Genomic DNA, 20,635 nt, shown 5'->3' on the forward strand with positions numbered 1-20,635 from the left:
AAAGTGATACGCACATGGAATACTGAGACCTCAGACCTATTTCTCCCACAAGACTAGCCACTGACCTTTACCCTCCAGGCTAGGTATCAGAAAACACCTCCACAGGAAAATCTGTTCAGCCCAAGAGGAAAGACCTCTGGAGCCTGATATCAGGGACTCCCCCTACAAACTTCTCTACCATCAGGGTTTCAACTGACAAGCCCCAACCACATGCCCAGAGTTACAAGATGGCTTTTTTAGTCCCTCAATCTTTTTATTTTTTATTTTTTATTTTTTGAAGTACAGTCAGTATTTTTTTAATAGTTTTTTTTTTTAATTTTGGGAGGATGTAATTATGTTTACTTATTTATTTATTTAGAGGAGATACTGGGGATTGAACCCAGGACTTCATACATGCTAAGCATGCACTCTGCCATTTGAGCTATACCCTCCCCACTTAGTCCCACATGAGCAGGCACTCTGACATGGATGATGGGGACAAAGCAAAGAGAAAGAAATAATAAATAAATAAACAAACAAACAAACAAACAATATAGAAATAAAAATAGAGGAAGTACAGAGAGAAGAAAACTTCCACAACTTATCAATTTTCTCGGATAAACAAGAGAAAATATTGTATACAAGAAACAAGAACAGAATACCTTAAAAAAGAAACACACAGAAAATAAAATAGAGCTCTTGAGAAATAAGAATATAAGAGCATAAATAAAATTCTCACTTATGACACAACATTGTAAAATGACTATAACTCAATAAAAAAAATGCTTAAAAAAAAAATAAAATTCTCCATAGAAGAGTTGGAAGGGAAAAGTTCAGAAAATCAGAGGATCAGCCCAGAAAGTCCAATATTTGAATAATAAGAGTTCTATTAAAAAAGTGAACAGGAAAAAGAAAAAAAACAAAACAAAACAGAACAAAACAGAGAGGAAATCATCAAAGGAATAATTACAGAAAATTTCCCAGAACTGAAGGATGAGAGTTTTAGATTGCAAGGACCTACCCACTTCTCAGCATACTAGATAAAAATGGACCCAACTGAGACAGGAAGGATGGGGGCAGGGCACAGCCATTCAAGGAATGACACAGCAATTGACACCAGAATGGTGGAAGATTCAACCCCCAGTAGGCCTTGAGGCTCAAGATGGCAGGGGATTTGACTTCAAGCAGACCTTGAGCTCCATTATTTGCTCATTGTAATATATTAGCATGATAAATAACATGCCCACAGGCACCATGACAGTTCCAAGGCTGACCAAAAAAGGTCAAAGAGTGGGCAAAGACCAAATTCCTGGGAATCCCAGCCCCTTCCTGAGGGTAGCTAGAAATGTCCTCCCACTTATTAGCATATGAAGCTACCAAGCCCATAAAAACTGGCAACACTGCCCCTCACAGCCCATTTTGCCCCCTCATCTTTGAAGACGGACCACACTGTCTATGGGGTGTGAATCTACTTTTACTAAGCTGAGCACGCAACTCCCATACCCTGTGTCTTTTCTCTTGCCCTCAGAAATAGCCTACCTCTGTGCACTATGTATCTCTCTAAATAAATCTACCTTTACTCAACGGTGGCTCCCTCTTGAATTCTTTTCTGCACTAAGCCAAGGACCCACACTTGGCGGGGCACATCCCAGGGGGTTCCATTGAGACCTGGGACACAGCCCTCCTCATGCCCCACATCTGTTTTTCCTGCATCAACACCATCATGAAGTTTCAGCTCCCAAAGAAAAGAAACATCTCTCAAAATGGGTCAGTACAGAATGGCTTCAAACTTTGTAACAGCCACACTGGAAGCTAGATGACAATGGAGAAAGGGCTTCAAAATCCAGAGGGGAAAATACCAAGCCAAACTCTGAATCAAGTGGGAGGGTAGAATAAAGACATTTTCAGGTGTGTAAGTTCTCCAAAATTTCTGTTCTAAGCACCTTTACTCAGAAAGCTACTGGAGGACGTGTTCCATCCAAAAAGGGGTGATTAACCATCTAGGAAACACCTAGGACTTAGGAAACACAGTCTCCAACACAGGAAAAGCAGAAGGGAAACCCCAGGATACTGGGGAACGGAGATTCCAGGAGGACAGCTGTGCCCTGGAGGTAGAAGGCCACCAGTCAGTCTGGATTGGGAAAGAAGGCTTGAGGAGTGATGTCAGCAAGAAGTTGAAGTTGATAGTATATCTGGTGTGTCTAAATATTTTCTGAAGAGATTGAAATGGTGGAGAATTTGTGGCTGAATTAGTGAATAAGAACCTAGAAAACTAAACAAAAAAATTAAAACAGTTAACAATGTAGGGGCAACAAAATGTTATGCATAGAAGGAAAAGTGTGGCTCAGATATGACTGATACATGAATATTGAATATTAAGACAACAGAAATGATGATGCAACACTTTTTGGACATTGGGAGTTTGGAAACAAAAAGAGCCCTTGAGGCTGAGATGGACAGAGGAAAGAGCGAAATCTCTTCTGCATCTCTTCCACAGCTTCCCCTCAATAGATAATACCTAAAATGATAAATCAAAAAAGTAACCATAAAAGCATGTTGCTTAGAGATATGGAAGTAATCCACAAAAAATTAGTTAAAATAGTTTGAATGTTGTTGTCCCTGGAGAGGGAATAGAGAGCAGTGGGAGCTGGAACCACTGTTTTTCATTAAAACTTTGTAGAACTCTGCTTCTTTAAACCATGGGCATATGTGACAGTAAAACAACAGCAACCAGCACAGGAGTGGAGTTACCATCACCCTTGGTTCCTTTTTTTTTTTTTTTTTTTTTGGCATCTCCAGGCTCCTGCCTCCTGGGGTATGAGGACAGCCTGGGATCCTGCAGAGAGCTATGTCCTGCTTTGTGATGTGAAGTGATTTAATCTGCACTCAGTTTTTCCCTCTGAATAATGGAAATTATAGCAGATCCCTCACCTAGGATTTCATGAGGAGAAGGCAAGTGATTTTGGCTGTTTAATTTTTTTTCATTTTTTAAAATTGTTTTTAGTGATCACAATAGTCCCATGACTACAAACATTAGTATTTGAAAGTTCCTGGTAACAGTGTTTCTTTCTTTCTTTTTTTATTGAAGTACAGTCAGTTACAATGTGTCCATTTCTGGTGTACAGCACAATGTCCCAGTCATGCATATACATACATATATTCGTTTTCACATTCTTGGTTCTTAATTTACTTTCATCATTGATCCACATATGACCCTCGTTGATTTACCTATTAAATATATATGTGTATAATCAATACGCATGTGCCTACCACCCCAACCATTGCTACTGATTTGTGCTTTTCTGTGTTCCCCTTCCCCATCAGGCCCCCCAAGTCCCCCTAACACTAGGTACTAGGTATCCATTGTCCTAAAACCTCTCTCTCCCTCTCTAGCTCCCTCTGTGTATATGTGTGTGTGTGTATATATATATATATATATATAGTTTATATATATTATATAAATAATTTATATGTTATATATTATATATATAGTTTATACACATATATAATTTTCTCACAACTATAGGTTCTCCTGAAAATGTGTTGTTCAATTTTGGCTGTTTCTAACTTTATCAAAAGGGTATAAAACTGTAATGAATTACTTTTTTCACTTGATATTGTATTCCTTATATTCACCCACATTTTCATCCACATTGAACATCTGTTTTTTTTCTTTGCTTTAATAACATTCCTTTGCATTAATATGTGACAAGTGAACTATCCATTCTCCTGCTGATGGGCATTGGAGTTATTTCTAGGTTTTCACTGTTACGAACAAACTCATGATATTCTTTCTTCTCCATCGCTCCTAGTGTGCACACACAGCGGCTTCTCCTGTGTATACACTTAGCAGTGGAAATAGTGGGTCACAGGGTATCTGAAATTTAGACGTTACAACGTGAGGCCAAACTGCTTTCCAAAGCAACATATAAGGGTCTCTGACCACAATTTTCTAACGTCTGGTACTGTTGGACTTCTTAATTTTTGCCTCTTGAATGAGTATACATGGTTTCTTACTGTGATCTTGATTTGAGCCTTTGCTGATCACTAATGAGATTGAGTGTCCCCTCACGAGAGTAGTGTATTGGTCATATTTTCTTTTCCTTATATGAAACCCTTGTTCATGTAGTTTGCCCATTTTTCTATTGGTTTGTCTGTCCTTTTCTTTATTGATTTGTACATGTTCTTTTATACAGATAATCTTGAATAATCTTTTATTAAAAATAATAATAATCTTATATTGATTTGCATTCAAACTTTGAAAAAAAATTTTAAAAAATAAAAGCAAGAGGGCAGAGAAGGGTGGAATTTGGAGTGAGAAAACTAGAAACTTCCAAACTGGAACACTGAAGTCAGAGCTGGACCAGGCTGTGTCAGGATGACTGACAGAACCGAGGGCTAGAGACCAGACTACTCACAGCCAGCCACTTATTCATCTTCAGACCCACCCCTTTCCGGCAGCACTGGCCCAGGGCCTGGCATGGCACCTGCCAAAGCCTGAGGAATAGATGTGGAGGCAAATGAATCAAACCTCAAGCCCATGGCAATGTGGTGGTAGAATATGACCTCCCACTGACATCTGTGCCCACAAAAGCCACAATCAGCCTCCTCCAGAAGGGCCAAAACTGCCACCCAATTTGGGTGGAAGCTCTCTCCCCCAGAGAGGGAGGGACAGAGAACCTACTAGGGCTCAATCTTATCAGTCCAGAAAAGGGCCCTTGGCCCCTCCTCACCATATGCAAGTCCCGGCCCCTCTCCTCCCCAGGCCTCTGTCTCTGGGGTCTCAGAGCAATACCCTCAGTGGGAGAGGGCTGAAGAATGTGGCCAGACATGATCAGAGCCACGGCAATTCTCTCGGCCTGAACCTGGCCGCAGATCTCATTCCTTTAAGTCTTAGGGACCAACCTGGGGTTTGTGCCTGTACAAAATGGCGGGCCTCTCATCCAGCCTTAGACGCCCCAGCAAGGTTACTTCCAACACTACTTGTCAGCAAATTCCTGCCAATAATGTTGCTGTGAATGACCTTTTTCATCTTGCAAATTGGAGAGAAAACTGGTGAGGATCCTCACCCCCAAGTGAGGTGAAATGGTACAGTGGTACAGTATTATTCACTGTAGCACGGTTGGTATTATCAAAAGAAAGGAGACAAGTAAATGCCCATCACCTGGTGACTGATTAAATTGCTTACGACACAGAAATATTGTGAACTATTATGCCACCGTTAAAATGAATGGGGCAGATGGTCGTGGACTGAAATGGAGGCAGTTCCAAGATCTGTTGTTAAGTGGAAGATAGTAAAGTGCAGAACAATGTATATGGGATGCCACCATTTGCGGGAAGGAAATAGATAGCTCTACATTTGCTTGAAAATTAGAGAGAATATTACAAGAATACATACAAAATTGGTAATTTTTTGCCTCTGAGAAAGCAATTGTGGTGGCAAGGCAGACAGGAAGAGGTAACATGGAGATGACTTTTCACTGAATTATCTTCTTGACTTCCTAAATTTTGTATCATATACACATATTCATTACATATACAAAAAAATAACTTAAGTGTTTATGCGTCGTCTACAGCTCCTGGGGATCCTGATGTGCTCTGACTACTTTGTGCTCTGACTACTTCCTGCTCTGTGAAGGCTGAAGCTCTCGCCCTTGATGGCTCAGGAACCATTACCACCCACAGTTCTTGGAAAAGCAGAGAAGACAACCCAGGAACATAGCTCCCTGGGAGCCTTCGTAGTCCTTCCACATGCCGGGTCACACGTCCCGCAGTAGGGACCACTGTGGTACCCTCTCCCCTGACCTAGCAAGCCCCTCCACATCTGTGCTGCCTCCAGATGAAGCTTCTAGAAGTTCACTTCTGCTCATGTTTCTCTCTTGCCTAAACCCTTTAATAGCGTCCACTGTCAAACAATTAAATCTAAACTCTGGGGAATCGGGCCCAGGCATTGGTATTCCTTGCACTCTTCAAGTGACTCTAATATAGGGCTCAAGTAGAAAGCCATTGCCTTGAAACAGCGCTGTCCAATAGAACTTTCTGTGATAATGGAAATGTTCCATGCGCTGTCCAATACAGTAGCCAATAACCACATGAAGCCACTGAACACTTGAAGAGTGGCTTATATGACTGAGGAAGGGAATATTTAATCAATTTAAGTTTAAATAGTCACATATATTAGAATAGCTTTAGAGAATAAATCCAATGATTTTCACTTTAAAAAAAAAGAATCCTCCTTTTAAAAAACAATATTTTTATTATGCAGGATATTATGCATATAGCAGAGTTGTTATAAAACATAAGCATCTTTAGGAAAAATAGCTAACATTATTATACTAACAGCTAATAGCTAACACAGAGTAGCCAGTAGTGCATATGATGTGCCAGGCACTGTCCTAAGCATTTACATATATCATACATATTAATTGATTTCTCAACCTCCCCCTTTACAGATGAGAATACTGAGGCACAGAAAGGTTGAGTAACTTGCTGCAGGTTACATGGTTGGTAAGTGGTGGAGTGGGACTCAAACCCAGGTAATTGGGCTCCCAAAGCCCATGTGAACACCTATACCCACTGTCATAGTGCCAGCTTTACTAGGGCATAAGGCTAGTATGAAGAAGCTCAATCCAAAGGAACCCATTCCCTTGAACTAAATATTACTCAAAAGCTAATATGATAAATATAGTGATAATGGATTTTATCAAGCACTTACTATGTTCCTGGCTCTGTTCAAAGCACTTTTTAAAATACATGAATTCATTCAATCCTCATCACAATCCTTTTTCTACAGACATGGAAACTGAAACTTACCCATTTTACAGACATGCAAACTGAGACTGGGGGCAGTTAAGTAGTTTTCCTAAAATGATAACAGTGGGACACGGTGCCAGAGTGGGTACTCAGACCCTGTTGTCTCTGACTCCTTGTAAAATGCACAAAAGCACAGATACTCTTTTACTTTGGGTGACTTGGGTGGGAGTGGGCAATGGAGGTGGTTTTGAAAAACACTGGTCTAAACTACCCATCCTCCTCTCCTCCCTCAACTCTCTGTTAGGAGGTAAAGGGAAGGAAGTGGACATTTTCTTTGAACCTAATGAGCAGGTAAGGTTTTCACGCAGTTGATCTTCTCCTACCTCATATAAGGTAGCTATTTGCATTAGGAGTTTTGCAACGGAAGAAAATTTTATTTAGGAATTCTAGATAAGCCATTTGCCAAGAGCAAAACTCAAACCCAGGTCCCTTGACATGCAAACACAGATTGTTTCCATTAAACCACACTGCTTCTTCCTCTCGACTCTAAGCTCCGTCCCCCTGCAGCTGTATCAGCTACCCCTCCCCGACGTGGACAGAAATAAGCCCGCCACCATCTTCCCTGATCTTGCTCCTCCAGACTCACTTTGGAACTCTAGAGCCAGATCTGCACCCATAAGTCTTCTCTGCTCTGGGGCCCCAAGTTCACTAACTTCTGTCCTGACCTCTCTCCCACACAAATGTGGAGTCAAGCACCAGCATCAAAAGAATCATTTCACTGAGACATCTGTGAACTGGTTCCAAGCTGGGCTGGCAGTCTGGGGGCCTGTGACCGTGTGTTTTAGAACTTACTACTCAAATGAAGGTTCAAAGCAGCAGAAACAGCACCTTGGGTGATGAGATACAAATGCAGGCTCCCCAAACCTACTGAATTAGAATCTGCTTTTTAAGAGATCCCCAAGTGATTCATTTGCACATTAAAGCCTGCATGCAAAGCACTAAGGCGGACCTGAATCCCAGGGGAAGCAGGCTTGTGCCCGCTGCCAGTGTAACTGACCCTCTGCGGCTCCTGGCTTGGTTGTTAGGGGCAGCTGTGAGTTAGTTGATGATGTTATTGTAAGGAGAACTTGGATATTGAATTGCAATGAAGGCCTAGGAGATTACTGCAACAAAGGGAACACAGGTTGTTTTATTGCAACCAGCATCTGCATGAAGGACTGAATGACAGGCCCAAGAGACTTGGCAAAAAGAATTTAAGAAGCCTTATTGCCACCTCCATGCAACAAAGTGGGGCAAAGGATGGGACTCTTGATTTTAACTAAGTTGGGGTGCGCTAAATTGGAAAACAAATTAAAAATATGCTTGCTGCGCTGAAACAGCATATTTATAATACTGGCCTGGACACTAAAAGGAAACCAATTGTGTCACTGGATTTATTAAAACATCTCTAAGAACTTGTGACAAGATTCTCTCTTAACAACAATAAGAACAACAAAGAAAAGTATTAGCCTGACAGAATCTGGACCATTAAGCTGACTGCATTTCAAACTGGAATGCATGGTAGAGTAAACACCACTGGAATCTAGCTGCCCTGTTGCAACAAGTTCGGATTTGCTATTGAAACAAATCGTCAAGTCTGTGGCTGAGGGCATGCATGGCTCTTTTATTGCAACAGGACCTTGCAGAGTGTCCCACTCTGCCAGCAGCCTGGGGCCTGAAGTGCCTGTGAACAGGGCCAGAGCAACTCCTATCATAAGGCAGAATTACACTGAGAGGCCACACTGTTAGAAAGGCAAAACTCCTGAAATGCATTGTCATGGGTATAAGGACAATCCATAAGGATATTAAGAACTGTAGGGAACAACTTCAGGCCTCCGATAATAAGCAGCCAATGCATGACTGTGATGTTGGCAGAGAGTAATGTGATCCCATCTCACAACTGAGGAAACTGAGGCTCAGGGAGAAGTTCAGGGGGTAGCCCACGTTCTAATGACTGGTGAACAGCTGGATAGGAATGTATACTTGGGCCTTTTGGCTTCAGCCTGCCCTTCTTTCACAGGGAGCCTTTGCATATGCTTTGAAGTAGGATCAGGAAACTTGTGGGAAGAAAAACATGCATATTTTATCCATTCAAACCTAGAATATTTTGTTGCAAAATTTTAAGGATTTGGACATGCTATAACGTAAGAACCAAATCTTACTTCTAAGAGACTGTAGATGTCTGGAATTTCGGCAAATCCAAGACCAATACAGTGACAGCAAATCAAAGATGTAATTATAGTAAAGTCTTGTTTGGCTTAATGGTAAGAGATCTGAGTTCAAGTTTTGGTTCTATGAGTTCTTAACATCCACATAGGCTAAAATGTAGTGTCTGGAATTCGGCAAAATCATACTGATCCTTTAAGGTCCAACTCAAAGTCACCACCATTGTGAAGCGTTCCCAGATTCTCCCCCACGTTCATCCCGCAAGAGGTAGTCACTTCATATTTTATCGATGGTTTGGGATTTATTGGTACTCTGCTGTCTCCTCCCACTAGTACAGAGTCCATCTTTGTGGGCTTACCTAGTGGTAAAGCCAGATCTCTCTTGCCAGGAAGTAGCATAGAGAACCAATACCTATCTAAGGCACCTGGAACATGGCCACTTTGTGCCACAACCCCCCCGAACACCTCCTGTCTACCAAACTCGAGCCTCTCCTCTTCCACAGAGGCCATAGTAGGGCACAAATCCCCGACGTTTCGGGGCCTAGGCCATTGACTGTAAGCACATCGAGGCCCAGGGCGAACCTCAGTGTACTTCCCGGCGCCCAGCACGCTGCCAAGCACCACGGGCGCCCAGAACACATTCGTGGATGGAGATGCAACCGAGGGCAGCGAGGCACTGCGGGTAGACGACGACCCTTGACTGCGCTGCAGCCGCGGTTGGGAGCACCCCGCGGGGTCGGGGGAGGGGCGCCAGGCCGCTCCGTCCAGCCGGGCGCCAGCTCCTCCTGGGCGGGCGGGCACCCACCGACAGCGGGCACACAAAGCCTGCTCGGCGTGCTCGGCGATCGGCTCTTCATGCCTGTGTCGCCGCGCGCCGCCAGGCGGCTCCAGGTTGGGCGTCGGGCTGTGACAGGCACGGGGTGTCAAGAAGCTGCACGCATCAAACCGCCACGGGAGGGAGTGCGGAGTTGGGGGAGGAGGAGTGGGAAAGGGAGGAGGGAAGAGGAGGAGTGGGGACCGGGCGGGGGGTGGAGGAAGAGGCCTCGCGCAGAGGAGGGAGCAATTGAATTTCAAACACAAACAACTGCACGAGCGCGCACCCACCGCGCCGGAGCGTTGCCCCCGATCCGCGCCCGCCCCGTCCGTGCGGAGCGCGGGCGGAGACGCCGTGGCCGCGCCGGAGCTCGGGCCGGGGGCCACCATCGAGGCGGGGGCCGCGCGAGGGCCGGAGCGGAGCGGCGCCGCCACCGCCGCACGCGCAAACTTGGGCTCGCGCTTCCCGGCCCGGCGCGGAGCCCGGGGCGCCCGGAGCCCCGCCATGTCGCGATCCAACCGGCAGAAGGAGTACAAATGCGGGGACCTGGTGTTCGCCAAGATGAAGGGCTACCCACACTGGCCGGCCCGGGTGAGCAGCGCGGCCCGTCGCCCCCTATCCCCCTTCAGGCTTGGGTTGCATAACACCCGGGAGGGCACGAGCGCTCCGCGTGGAGGGGGTGGGGGCGAGGGGCGTCGGAGTCCCCCACTCTTTGCTGAGCTCCTCCAAGCCCACCCCCCCGGTTATATAATGGTGGAGGCGGCGGGGGGGGGGGTGGCGCGGCGGCGAACACCTGGCCAGACGGCTTCCGCGCGTAGTGGCTGGTGCGCAGCGTGGGGATCCCAGGGCGCCGGTCACTTCCCGGCCCCCGGCTCCGCGTGCTCGGTTCCGCCCTCAGCCCCCATACTCCCAGCGGTTTCGGGCGCGCTGCCTGGGTTTGGGCCAGTCATGTAACTCCTCCCAGGCGCCACCGCCACCCCCCTCAGGGACCCCCTTAGAGACCCCCAGTTTCTTCACTGATTGGTGCCCCCAGTTCAAACTCTTATCTTCTTGGACTAAACGGTTGAGAAGGATCTCATCCCAGAAAGAGAAAGATAGATGGAGGCGGAGTTTGCGTCTAGAAAACTTTGGTTTGGGGCATCCGTAAGAGGTTTAAAGTTGGGAGGGTCGAGGGATGGTTGGGGGGCGGCAGAAGAGGGGGTCTGTCTGGCTTGGAAATTACCCGCTAGTACTCTTCACTCCTTAGCCCCACAAAAATAATTCCTCCATAGGCTGCCAAATCAAATTTGGGGCCGAAGGTGGCAGAGCCCTTGTGGGATTGGTAAGTCCAGCCCAGACTGCTTCTTGGTAGAGGTGGGGGCAATCCGACTTTCTTCTCTCCATTTTTGAGACTCTCCCGCCAGAACGGCCCAGTCTGCCATGTGGTTGATTCAGCCCGCCAATATGAGGTGCCCCCCCACCACAGCACCTGGCCAGGTGGGAGGGTGGGGCCCAAAAGCCCAGCCTGGCGCATTCATCATGTTTCCCCTAAGAACTGAGACAGGTGGAGTGAGGTGTTAGTAAGGGAGGTTGCTGAAGAAGGTTGGGGGAAGACACAGCGGGCAGTGCCTCTGGCAGCTTATTTCGGAGTTGGTGTAGAGAGAGGCCTTTGGTATTAGCCCTAGGGTATAGGAGTCTTGCAGAGTGAAAGAAATCCAGAGAGGAGTAGAAGGAGGGAGTCTTCTGGCTGAGGGGGCCAAGTGCAGAACTGCCTTATGGCTGTGGGTTTCCCTTCTCTGCGTGAGCCTGTGTCTCTTCATTCTGCTCTGCGCTTAGGAAGTTGTCCCAGGCTCGCCTGGGTCCTGTTCAGAGTGTCCAGACCAGTTTTGGGGCCACTCCGAGAAAATCCAGGAGACCCTTTCTCACTCTGTACCCTCTCCTGAGGAATGTGCTTAATCCCGTATGCAGGAAGCCCCTTGTTCCCTCGAATTTATAGATGTCTGGCCTCTAGAATGGGAGTGAAGTACAGCGAGAAGCAGGGCTCTCTCAGCTTCCAGGGCCTTCTAGGGGACTACGAGCAGGGATTAGTGTGAGGAAGCAGCCACAGACTGCCTTGTGTGTGCATGTATGTGTGTGGTGTATGAACACTCGTGTACTTTACCCAGCACCTTTGATCCATCTGGCTTCTTGACCCAAATGCCAAGGGCCTGGTGGGCAGGGCAAGAACTGAACCCAGGTCTCTACTGCTCCTACCTCCTGGGGGTGGGACAAAGTTCAGAGGCTAGGGAGGGGGCTCAGCTGGAATGTGGGTTGCCGGGACCCCTTTCGGGTTGCAGGGAAGAGAGACTTGGTAGGGGGAACACATAGGGACCCACATTGGCCCCTGTGAGGAAGACCTTCAGGTTTCCTGTGGCCTTTGGAGTGGGGGCAGCGCCTGGGACTGGGGATGCCATCCATTTCTTCTTTTCATTCTCGGCCTCCAGGACAGAAGAGTGGGACAGGGAGGCAGAGTCTCTTGCTCTGTTGAGGCCTTACGCTCTAGATAAAGTTAGGGCTGGGGGAGGGAGATCAGACTGGATCCCAAAGAGATAGGACCCCACCCTTTGCCTGTGCTCTGGCTCTTGGTTGTGACAATTGCAGGGAGTGGTACACCCAGGGCTGTTATCTCCCAAATACATTCTACTTGAAAGCCACAAGAACAGACAAATCTAAGTCTCCTCACCATCCTTGGATGCTATCTTAGTCTGTGGGGTGGCCCCTCCTGAGATGAAGGAGGAAGGAGTAGGGGGGCCTTGCTGACTAATAGGCAACCAGAGTCCTCAGCCATGGTGAAGGCTACTGTGTGGATTTTCCTTCCTCAACCCCTGCTTCTGGGGAGGACGGCTGACCCTGGGTGAGACTAGAACAGCCCAGTGCTTAAAGAGTCCAGCCAGAGAGGCCACGTGGTAGGCAAGACCTGCCTGGAAGGATGGTGTGATTCCATCTTAACCTTCTCCTTTCCTCTTCCTCCTCCCTGACTTCCTGGGGGATCTCCAAGCATTTAACAGTTAACCTCCAAGACTCAGGGATTTTCCCCTTAGGTTCCTTCCTCCTTTCTCCACTTCCTATTTCACAGTCCCAGAAAACCTGAGCAGCCAGAGGGCCTCACCCATCTTTCCGCCCTCTGCCCCTCCCCCACACCCAGGCACCACCTTCTCTTTTCTGCCTCTTGGGCTTGCCACACTTTCCTGGCCCCAACTGTCTCCTGCCCCAGATTTTCCGGTTCCTGGGTCAGGCCGGGCCTGAGCCCTGGGTGTGGTGGTCAGAACCCTGGCTGGCAGTCAGTGTGGGCTTAGCCTTCTCTGCTGCCTTTCTACGTGCTGAGTAGGCGCCCCTAGGCCTGTATTTGGTCTGAGGCTAGGGGAGAGGTGTTCAGTCCCCGTCTCCCCCACTCCTCACTTGGGAACTTCGGATTCCTCTTCAGACCTTTGAGGGTGTCTATAGGATCTGGGAGGACGAGACTTCCAGTGCTCAGGCGTGTCTGATAGAACCAGGCAAATGCAGAAGGGCAGGGGAGGGAGTGGGTGAACCCTAGCTGGGGAGAGGTAACTCTCCAGGATTCCTGAAATGGCTGAGAAGTAGCAGAGCCCCCTCCCCTGCTGGCCAGCGGAGGAGGTACAGTGGGATCCCCAGCATTCATCTGGCCCCACCCTGACCCACTTAGCCTTGACTCACTTGTTCTGAGTCACAGCCTGGATATAAAGGCACCGCCTGGGAGACACATGTCTGTATTGGGGGTACAGGCCTCCCCTGAGACCTCATGTCCTCTGCATTGACGAAGAACCGACCTTCACTTCCAAATGTAAGAAAAGACATTTCCTTTGTAGCTTGAAGGATGAAGAGGCCACTACAGAAGGGATTTCTCCCATTTTGGGGGTAAGGGGTTGGAGATTCCATTAAGTGAAAAGAGTATACTTCTGGCCCTTCCTCCACAGGTACCTGCACTCAAGCGGGGAGATGCCCGTCTGTCTACTCAGGCCCGTGGCCTCCCTCTTTCATCTAGACCAACCCTTTATTTGGCTGGAAGTCAGCAGGGCGGGTATATCTGGTGTGTCTCGTTCTGTCTATTTTTAATTCCCATCCATTCTTTTGTTTCTCCCCCGCCCCTGAGGCTGGGCAGCTGGTGGCCTCCTGGATCCCCTGTCACAATGTTCAGCTACCTCTCTGAGTTTGCTTCCCACGGAAAAGAGACTGATGGTCAGGGTGCTACTTGGCCTTGTCTGAGCTTAGAGAACCTCATATCTTCTCTTTCTTCACTCACCCTACCTCCTTTCCTGAGCCTCAGTTTTTCCCCTTTCATCTCATGTTTCCTGCGAGCCTGTTAATGTCCTGGCTCAGGTGTGGGCACTGAAAATGCAGAGCCCAAAGAAGTTTCCAGCGAGCACCCTTAGATCTCCACCTCCCCAGCCCCCAGCTGCGGCCCTAGTGCACAAAGATCCGCTGAGAAGAGGCTGAGGAAAGGGCTTTTGCTATTATTGTCCTATGCCTGTCTCCTGGGATCTCTAAGCCCAGGAGGCTCTCATTTTGCTTTTTGCTTCCCCTTCTGAGAGTGGGGAGCTAGCTGGCAACAGAACCCAGGTGTCCTGGCTGAGGACTGGCTCCTCCCCAGCCCACACCCCAGCTCTGGCTTCCTGAAGAGGGCCCGGCCCTCAGCCCTAGCTGTGGTTTCAGGCACAGCCAGGGACCCAGGTGCCAGACTCCAGGCTTGGGGGTGGGGTGTGTGTTAGTGTCCCCTCCTCCCCAATCTGGAGAGAGGGCCTGGGGGGAGGGGCAGTCACATTCCTGGTTGCTGAGTGGCCCTGGGGGCGGGGTTGGGTTGTCATGGTGATGGGGATCGAGCTGGGGTGGGGGACAACATGCCTTTCCACCCCCTGTTCTCACACCCTAGCGTCTCCAGGTCGTGGGGAGGGCCCAGTTTGTGCTGGGCCTTCCTGGGGGGAGGGGCTGGACCTCTGTCCCCAGAGGCCACAGGGCAAGGGGGGAGGGGCTCAGGAGCCTGAAGACTCCATGTCTGGAGCAAGATGCCCCTCAGACGCTTGCTTGCCCAGGGTTCCGCCCCCTCTCTTGGGTGTGTCTCAGCTTATTTCCAACCACCCAGCCTCCCTGTCTCCCCAGGCCCCCAGTCAGGCACTCTCTACTAGTCTCTGTTAATCACTGCCTTGGCCTGTCTGTCTCTTTCCTATCTGCGCCTGGGGCCCCAGTCAACATGGCCACCTGGCCTCTGTCCGGCGGGAAGCCAGGCCCAGGCCGCTGGGGCTGCTGCAAGTGTTGCTGGGAGTTGTAGTCCTCCCCAACTTCCCCAGCCCAGCTTGGCCTGGGCTTCACGGCCTGATCTGGGAGAGGCTGTCTGGACCACTGCCTTTCACCATTTCTCTGACCTCAGACCTCTGTACCTTCTTCACTGCAGCACCCCTTATGGCCCTCAGGACATGTGGGGCAGAAGATCAAGTCAGGAGATCTTATTCTAACATCTAGCCTTCACCAGTTTGCCCTTTTGCCCTGTTATTTTGGGCAAATCACTTTTCTTTTCTGGGCCTCAGTTTCCTTGTCTGTAAAATGAGACTGATTATATCGCATGACTTTCAAAGTGTTCCCCAGAAGTCTTTTCTGAAGCTGCTGCTGATGGAGGGATATTGAATAGGCAGCCCCTTGGCCTTACCCTTCCTCTTTAACCAGAGCAGTCTGCTTTTGTCTGTTTCATAGATTTATTCAGCAAATCTTTGTTGTGTACTTACTGTGTGCTAGGGCATGAAAACAGACCTCTCTGATCTCAGGGCAGGCATAGTCCACATAGGCATTAATCAAATGATAACATGAAGATCTGTAAAATTGGAATTGTGGAAAGCACTATGAAGGAGAGGTGCTAAGAGAGTTTCATCTGGGAAACGGACCAGGTTAGGAGAGATGAGGAAGATTTCTGGAGGAAGTGATGGTGAGGCTGAGGTTGGAAGGCTGGTCAGGAATTAGTATAGGAGTCTGAAAGGCCAGTGTGGCCAGAGCAGAGAGCAGAAGGGCAGTGTCCTGGGAGAGGAGGAGGACAGCAAGCATGTATTCGGGATGTACATGTCAAGTCATGGTTACTTAATCCTTACAACCCTGTGGCTTCAGTACCATAACTATCTCGGTTTTACAGATGAGGAGACAAGTTCTGTAAGTTGCCCAAGGTCATACAAGTACAAGTGGTAGCACTGGAATTCAGACATTATGGAGGCATTATGGAGGAGAGGTGAAAGGGTGGGCCCTAGAGTTCTGAAAAGGTTTCAAGCTGGGAGACAAAATGCCTGGTCAACGTTTGGAAAGGCCCCCTCTGCCTGCGATGTGGAGAATGGGCTGTAGTAGGGCTAGAATGGAGACAGAGATTGAGGCTGTGGCTTTAGTCCAAGCAAGAAGTGACAGTGGTTGGGCCAAGGTGATGGCAAAGACATGGAACTTTATGGACAGGATCTGTTTCTTGAGCTGTGAAGGAAGGCGGGGGTTGGTAACTCTGGGGTTTCTGCTGGGCTTTTTTATGTCTGACTTCTTTGGAACAAAGTTCCACTGCTAAAAATGATTCAGAAATCACCTTGGTGAAGTCCTGGGTCCCTCTCAGGCTGACTTTTTTTTTTTTTTACATTTTTTATTGATTCATAATCATTTTACAGTGTTGTGTCAAATTCCAGTGTTCGGCACAATTTTTCAGTCATTCATGGACATATACACACTCATTGTCACATTTTGTTCTCTGTGATTTATCATAACATTTTGTATATATTTCCCTGTGCTATACAGTGTAATCTTGTTTATCTATTCTACAATTTTGAAATCCCAGTCTATCCCTTCCCACCCTCTACCCCCCCCCAACAGGCTGACTTTTAACAAAAGTGCCTTAGAGGTCAGCCCCCCACCCCTCGCCCCAAATCTTGACCTCAGGATTCCAGCTCACGCTCACTTTCCTCCTCTTGCTCTCAGATTGATGAGATGCCCGAGGCTGCCGTGAAATCAACAGCAAACAAATACCAAGTCTTTTTTTTCGGGACCCACGAGACGTGAGTGAGGGGGCAGAGGCAGGGTGGGCCACGGGTGGACCACTTTGGGGGAAAGAGTGGTGGTGATGGTGACCCCTCCCTGTCGGGCTACGCAGCTCAGAGGCAGGGAGGGGCTCGAGAGGACAGTCTCCCATCTCTCATCAGGGCATTCCTGGGCCCCAAAGACCTCTTCCCTTACGAGGAGTCCAAGGAGAAGTTTGGCAAGCCCAACAAGAGGAAAGGGTTCAGCGAAGGGCTGTGGGAGATCGAGAACAACCCTACTGTCAAGGCTTCTGGCTACCAGGTGAGCTGCCATCTGCCCCGAAGACCCCCTGGAAAGCAGGTGTGGCCATAGGCGCCGGGAGCCCCGGGCCCACACTCAATGCTTAGCCTTTAGGACGGGGGGGCTGGCTCAGAACCAAACACCAGGGCTTTCAGAGTAGGAGCTCGTTGGGTGGGGGGCGGGGGAGGCCTCCTGCAAGAGGGGAGGAGTGTAGTGTGGGTGTGTGGTGTAGCCGTGGTGAGGGGCAACTCACTAGACAGCGCCTGGGGGGGCGAGAACAGGATGGAGGCGGTAAGTGAGGACTGGCCTTTGGTGGGCCCAGCGTGAGTGTAGAACGTGGCCTTAACTCTTTCCACAAAGGCTTCCAGGAGGAGGTGCTCGTGAGCCGGGCAGGATGAGGCGGGAGGGTGGGGGGCGGGGGTTGGCGGGGAAAGGGTCCCAGCTCCCTTTGGGAGAAGTTGACCCGAGGTTTTGCCTCCTGCTCCAGCCCTCCCCCCTCCTGCACAGAGCCCTGCCTGCCCGGCCAGTGGGTTTACCCCGGGGCTAATCCGACAGAGGTGGGTCTCAAATCACTCGTGAGACTGGGCACCTGGGTGGGGGCGGGGGAGAGGTGGGAGAAGGAAGGAGTGAGTGGCCGAGGGAGGGGCCTTGGGAGGGGGCCCAGCATGGCAGCCGCTGGTGCCACTCAGCCTCTGCTGTCTCTGCCGCAGTCCTCCCAGAAAAAGAGCTGTGTGGAAGAGCCTGAGCCAGAGCCCGAAGCCACCGAGGGTGATGGCGACAAGAAGGGGAATGCTGAGGGTAGCAGTGATGAGGAAGGGAAGCTGGTCATCGATGAGCCGACCAAGGAGAAGAACGAGAAGGGGGCGCTGAAGAGGAGAGCGGGGGACCTGCTGGAGGTAACTGTCCCCTACCTGGGGCCCAGGACCAAGGCTCCCAGTCTGAGGAGAGAGATTACTACTTCTTCAGGGAGTGCCCAGTTTGAGAGACTCAGCCCCTAGTCATGGGGTGTCCCTTGCTAAGAAGATGGGACACGGGAGACATCTCAGCCACCAGAGGGCTGGAGAGGGGTTGTGGGTCTGCCCAGGAAGGAGCCTTGGGGAAAGGAGGGGGAGGCCCGGGTGGGTGGCTGGTGTCCTCCCTCTCCAGTCTCAGCCCACCTCGTCTCTGCCAATCCTGCCTAGGACTCCCCCAAACGTCCCAAGGAGGCAGAAGACCCGGAAGGGGAGGAGAAGGAGGTGGCCACCTTGGAGGGTGAGAGGCCCCTTCCTGTGGAGGCAGAGAACAGCACCCCCTCTGAGCCTGGCTCTGGCCGGGGGCCTCCTCAGGAGGAGGAAGAGGAGGAAGAAGAGGAAGAGGCTGCCAAGGAAGATGCTGAGGCCCCGGGCATCAGAGATCACGAGAGGTGAGTGTGCCCCCTGCCCTGTGGCAGTCGGGCTGGGAGGGCCCAGCCACCTGCTGAGAGGAGGAGGAGGAGGGCCTGTAGCAGTCAGCCTCTCGGGAGGCAGGGTGGGCTCTCCCAGGAGACCTGCACTGGCTGGGGCCTGGCCAGGCCAAGGCCACACCATTAACCCTTCTCCCCTCCAACCCTCCCCCGCAGCCTGTAGCCACCAATGTTTCAAGAGGAGCCCCCGCCCCGTTCCTGCTGCTGTCTGGGTGCTACTGGGGAAACTGGCCATGGCCTGCAAACTGGGAACCCCTTCCCCACCCCAACTCACTCTCCTCTTCCATTCACTCTGCCCCTTCTGAGCTCAGCCCTTGGAGATTGACCTGGATGAGGCAGGCTATTTGGCCCTCACCTCCATGTCCCCACACCCCTGTGACCTGAGTCAGGTCCATGTCTTCTGCTCTGTGGGATGAGATGAGGCCATTGTGTCCCTCCCTGCCTGGAGCTGTTTCCCAGGGTATTTGTTTGGGCCTGGCCCGGCTATTTCCATACCTGACACCCCTCCCCTGCTCTCCCAGGCATTCTAGACCTCTGGGTTGGTTGGGATCAGGGCTAGGAGTGGACAGGATGAAGAATTAGCAGCAGGGTGGGCTTCTGGGGTCTGGGAGGGGCAATCTTCAAATTGGGGGTGGGGGTGGGCAGGAGGATGGCATCTTCTTGAGTTCCTGTCCCTTCCTCCCACACCTATTATCCCAGCTGCCTAGATTCAGGGAAAATGGGACAGCTTGTAGGGGAGGAGCTCCCTTCCATAAATCCTTGATGATTGGCAATGCCCATTCTTTTGCCAACCCCAGGTGTTAGGGGAGTTACCTTTTATCACCAGAATATTTGGGGCTTCCAAGTTCTTTGGGCCAAGGACCTGAGATGTGAAGAGTTGATTTCACCCAGCTTAGGTAGGAATGTTGAGGAGTATCCATCCGCCTCTAGGTCTTGAGCCAGGGATGGGATGCCCTGGGGAGACCCTTAGCTGCCCTTTTCCCTCTCCCCACAATGCTCAAGGCCAGCCTATAGTCACATAACGTCACCCAGACATAAAGGAAAAGACACATTTTTTGAGGAAATGTTTTTAATAAAAGAAAATTACAAAAAAAAATTTTAAAGACCCCCACCATCCCTTTGTGTGCTCCCCCACTCTGCTCCTTTCTCCCCCACTGTTGCCCCCATTTCTGAGGTGCACTGGGAGGCTCCCCTTCTGTTTGGGGCTTGATGACTTTTCTTTTTGTAGTTGGGGCTTTGGTGTTCCTTCTGGTGTCATTTTGCATCCACATACCCCCACCTGGTCCCTCAGTGTTGTCACCAGATCAGATTTGTAACCCACTGAGAGGCCAGAGGGAAATAAGTGCCCTCTCCCAACCTATTTCTAGTGGTCTCCATGCCTCTCCTCCGTCTCTTGTCTCTCTCGCCCTTGTCCCTCCCCTTGGGCTCTGAAGAAAAATTGCTGACTGTAGCTTTGGAAGTTTAGCTCTGAGAACCGTAGATGATTTAAGTTCTAGGAAAATAAAACCCATTGATTACTACATTGGATCTTGACTGGTTCTTTGGGGGTATATTGGTAAACTGAAGAGGGGAGTGGGGAAAGGGAATGCAAATGATTTCCAAGTCCACTTCTCAGATTGAGGTAAGGGGTGCTAGTCTTCTCTTCCATTCTCAGGCTGTTAGAAATAACTAAAATTCTACATGAGGGCAAAGTCACAGAATAAACTGTACCATTCATTCTACTTCTGCCCACCCACTGTTTAACACAATTCCCCCGTAAGCACCTGGGAAGTTTTTTTCAAGTTTGATCAAGAACTAGGGTATGAGAGATTGCCAGCCAGTATCAGCCACAGCCCTAGATGGCCATGGAAGTGGGGCTGTTGGGGCTGGTTGTAGAAACAGCTTTGACCCTCAAGGGCAAAGCTAGGGATACCTGCCACGGGTAACTGGTGGGGAGGGGTGGGGAGGTTGATAACGTGGAATCCTCCCAGTACTCCTGAGTTAAGTGGAATGGATGGATTAGATCCTCTCTCAGATTCTTCCAGGCTGACATTTTGTGACTAGACCTTCGACTGGCATTGGAAGGGCCCATGTTTCATCTCTTTAGAAAGCCTGTGACATTCTTTTATCTGCCGTGGCCCCCTCCAGCAGAGAAGGGCA

At 49.6% G+C, this 20,635-nt stretch overlaps 1 protein-coding gene across 4 annotated transcripts; it reads left to right on the forward strand.

Annotated features, from left to right (window-relative positions):
• Positions 1-9,922: 9,922 nt before the first annotated feature.
• Positions 9,923-20,016, forward strand: HDGF (heparin binding growth factor). Of its 4 annotated transcripts, none has more exons than XM_072946350.1 (6): positions 9,923-10,341; positions 16,717-16,793; positions 16,938-17,076; positions 17,766-17,951; positions 18,237-18,457; positions 18,653-20,016. In XM_072946350.1, exons 1-6 carry the CDS (start codon positions 10,255-10,257, stop codon positions 18,657-18,659), a joined length of 717 nt encoding a protein of 238 aa, XP_072802451.1. In that variant the 5' UTR covers positions 9,923-10,254; the 3' UTR covers positions 18,660-20,016. The 4 variants fall into 4 exon arrangements, with proteins under 4 accessions (XP_072802451.1, XP_072802450.1, XP_072802452.1 ...); XM_072946349.1 differs by lacking the exon at positions 9,923-10,341 and adding an exon at positions 11,052-11,071; XM_072946351.1 differs by lacking the exon at positions 9,923-10,341 and adding an exon at positions 13,431-13,570.
• The last annotated feature ends 619 nt before the right edge of the window (positions 20,017-20,635 follow it).

The sequence above is a fragment of the Vicugna pacos genome, chromosome 21 (genome assembly GCF_048564905.1).
Source record: "Vicugna pacos chromosome 21, VicPac4, whole genome shotgun sequence".
NCBI classification, from domain to species: domain Eukaryota; kingdom Metazoa; phylum Chordata; class Mammalia; order Artiodactyla; family Camelidae; genus Vicugna; species Vicugna pacos.

Coding starts and splice junctions, on each gene's coding strand:
- HDGF (XM_072946350.1), top strand. CDS start 10,255: ATGTCGCGATCCAACCGGCAGAAGGAGTACAAATGCGGGGACCTGGTG. Junction 16,794..16,937: donor TTTTTCGGGACCCACGAGAC/GTGAGTGAGGGG, acceptor ATCTCTCATCAG/GGCATTCCTGGGCCCCAAAG. Junction 17,952..18,236: donor GAGCGGGGGACCTGCTGGAG/GTAACTGTCCCC, acceptor AATCCTGCCTAG/GACTCCCCCAAACGTCCCAA.